Raw genomic sequence first — 2,569 nt, 5'->3', positions numbered from 1 at the left:
CTATCACCTGAGTAACCCTGTTCTTAAGGGTAGTATATTGAAGATAACAGGAGTAGCGGAGTACGAGTTGAACAATATTGAATTATTATAATTTAACTATTAGGTACGTTATTATATACTTAAAGTTAATCAATTAATTACGTTTAATAATATTGTAAATATGACTATAGTAGACTGATGTATAGTCTCTATTTCACGGTTCAAAACTCGACTGGCTGCTATGCCAATAATATATAGGCTCGTACTCTACGTTCCTGTTTTCTGTTTACCTAAGCAAATTCGCCGAGTGCGACATAAATGACGAGTCAGTAAACTGCGAATCGTTACAGTTACCCCCCTCGCCACTTAAAATCTGCCCTCAGATTTTAAATTGAAAAAAATTATAATACAAATAGAGAAAAAAAAAAAACTGTAATCAAAGGTATGTTAGTAAACACGTGGTTATACCTTGGTTATTTTCGACGATGAACATCTATTCCGTACTTCTCGGTGAATATAGCCTTGTCGGAAAATCCCTCATTTAATCTTCTCAGGATATAACACGGTTATATTTTACTTATTTAAATTTAAGTTACTTTTGGTGGTCATGTCATTATTACGTTATTTTTTGAAAAGAGAAAAGAAATAATTTAAAAAAAAATAGATTACATGTATATATATACTATATATACATATACATTATACACATAAAATAAAAATTATACATTATAAAAATTGTATTTATTCATTATTGCTTACCTATCCAATGAAAAACGTTGCCAAAAATTGGATAAGTTTACAGATTATTTTGTGACAAAGTAGACATGCCTTAAAATTATAACTATAGATTTGGGTTTACAATGTTTAGAACAATAGTGGCTCTCAGGTTTACATAACGCCATAATAAATTAAAACTATTTGTTAGTAAAAAAAAATATCAAGTATATAATAAAAGTATAAAGAAAACGTCATTACTGTATAGCCGTTAAAACAGCTGTTTAAGAATGTCATTCATAACATCGTAAATCATTGCTCTTGTTTTGCTACTCATTCTGAAATCATCTATGATTAGTATACAGTGTATATTTTATTATATCAAAAATAATATTAACATCGTCATCATTCATTCATCAATAACCCATGCATACGTTTTGTGCTATGTTATATCCAATTGGAAACAGGGAACAAAAGTAACAAATAGCCTCTTTGTTTGTTATAATGAAAAAATACTTTGAAATCCTATTCAAATTTAGTTTTATTTAGTATCTAAAACAACGTCGAAGTGGTATGATGTGTGCCTCATAATTAGAGCTAGGATTTTGGTGACTTTTGCATTTTTTTTCTTTAAGTGCTATACAATTCTAACCAAAAACTCAATGTGGACACATTATGAAATGCCGACTCACAAGGTCTCTTTCTAGAATTTAAATATCTAACAAATAAATTTTTTTTTGGACATAATAAAAATTGATTTATTATAACTCTAGTTGTGCCTAAACTCTGATACTTATTATACTTTTAATGAAGTCATAACAATTTTTGAATAATTTGAAAAACTTTTAAGTAAGTTTATTAATTATAGGTCTTCGTATAAATAAGGGCACACAAACAACGCATCTCTTGCACATTAAGTTTTTTTTTTTATTTCTTTAATTACCACTGATTTTACTTTCATTATACATAGGCTATTGTAGAATATATTATGTATTATATTTTTATTGTATCATTTAAATACTATGTAATTATTTATTCTTTAAACGAGTGCGACTAAATGATTTACTTGACGTATTTGTAATGTTTGTTATATTACTATAAGAATGAATAAAATTTAACATATAATTTTAAATATTTTTTTTAAATAAGATATTCACATACTGAAAATGTAAGAACAAGTGTTCGATTTACGGTTGTCGTGAGACTAATCTGTATGTAATATGCAATAATACAATATAGGTATAACAATGAAATCGCTTATTTTATGTTGATATCGGGTTTCTTTTTTTTTTATTATGAATAATAATACGTAGGTACTATGCGTTGGGTGTCTTTTATCGATAAATTTTTTTATTTGTTGTACATGAATTGGCACATCTACTAATTTACCATTCTTAGGTAATTTTATTAAATATGAATTTGTATTTAATTTCTTTATTATAGGATATGGTCCATCATATCTATCGGAAAATTTATGTTTACGTACTGGTATTTTTACTAAGACCTGTTCGCCTACTTTAAAATCTATGTCTGATTTATTTTTATCTATATTTATTTTTGATTCTCAAAAGCTTTTTTTAATATCTCCGGTATTGTGTCACGAACTCTCTGTAATTTATTTAATTCTTCGATAACTGAGTGCTCTAATGAATTAGGGATTACTGCAATGTCAAAAACTGAACTAGGTTCGTAACCGTGAAGTAAATAAAATGGAGAATATCCTGTCGAATAATGTATTGCTGAATTATATGCGTGTAATACTATTTTTAATACATCGGACCATTTCTCATTATCTTGCATGTACGGGGCTATCATGTCAACTATTACCTGATTTTGTTTTTCTACCCCTCCTTGACCTATTAATTTAGTTCTTAAC

The 2,569-nt window shown here is 27.4% G+C and overlaps 1 protein-coding gene across 1 annotated transcript; it reads right to left on the bottom strand.

Moving 5' to 3' along the window:
- Positions 1–445: 445 nt before the first annotated feature.
- On the bottom strand, positions 446–856 carry LOC100302464 (uncharacterized; the record flags this gene model as incomplete). Its single annotated transcript, NM_001163209.1, is given in 2 exon segments — positions 446–574; positions 739–856. A coding segment is annotated over 1 exon segment (27 nt), but the record flags the coding sequence as incomplete, so codon positions are not given.
- Positions 857–2,569: the final 1,713 nt, after the last annotated feature.

Source organism: Acyrthosiphon pisum, unplaced genomic scaffold (assembly GCF_005508785.2).
Source record: "Acyrthosiphon pisum isolate AL4f unplaced genomic scaffold, pea_aphid_22Mar2018_4r6ur Scaffold_20903;HRSCAF=22483, whole genome shotgun sequence".
NCBI lineage: Eukaryota > Metazoa > Arthropoda > Insecta > Hemiptera > Aphididae > Acyrthosiphon > Acyrthosiphon pisum.
The sequence above is the reverse complement of the archived record's forward strand: the minus strand, read 5'-3'. Positions and strand labels throughout refer to the sequence as shown.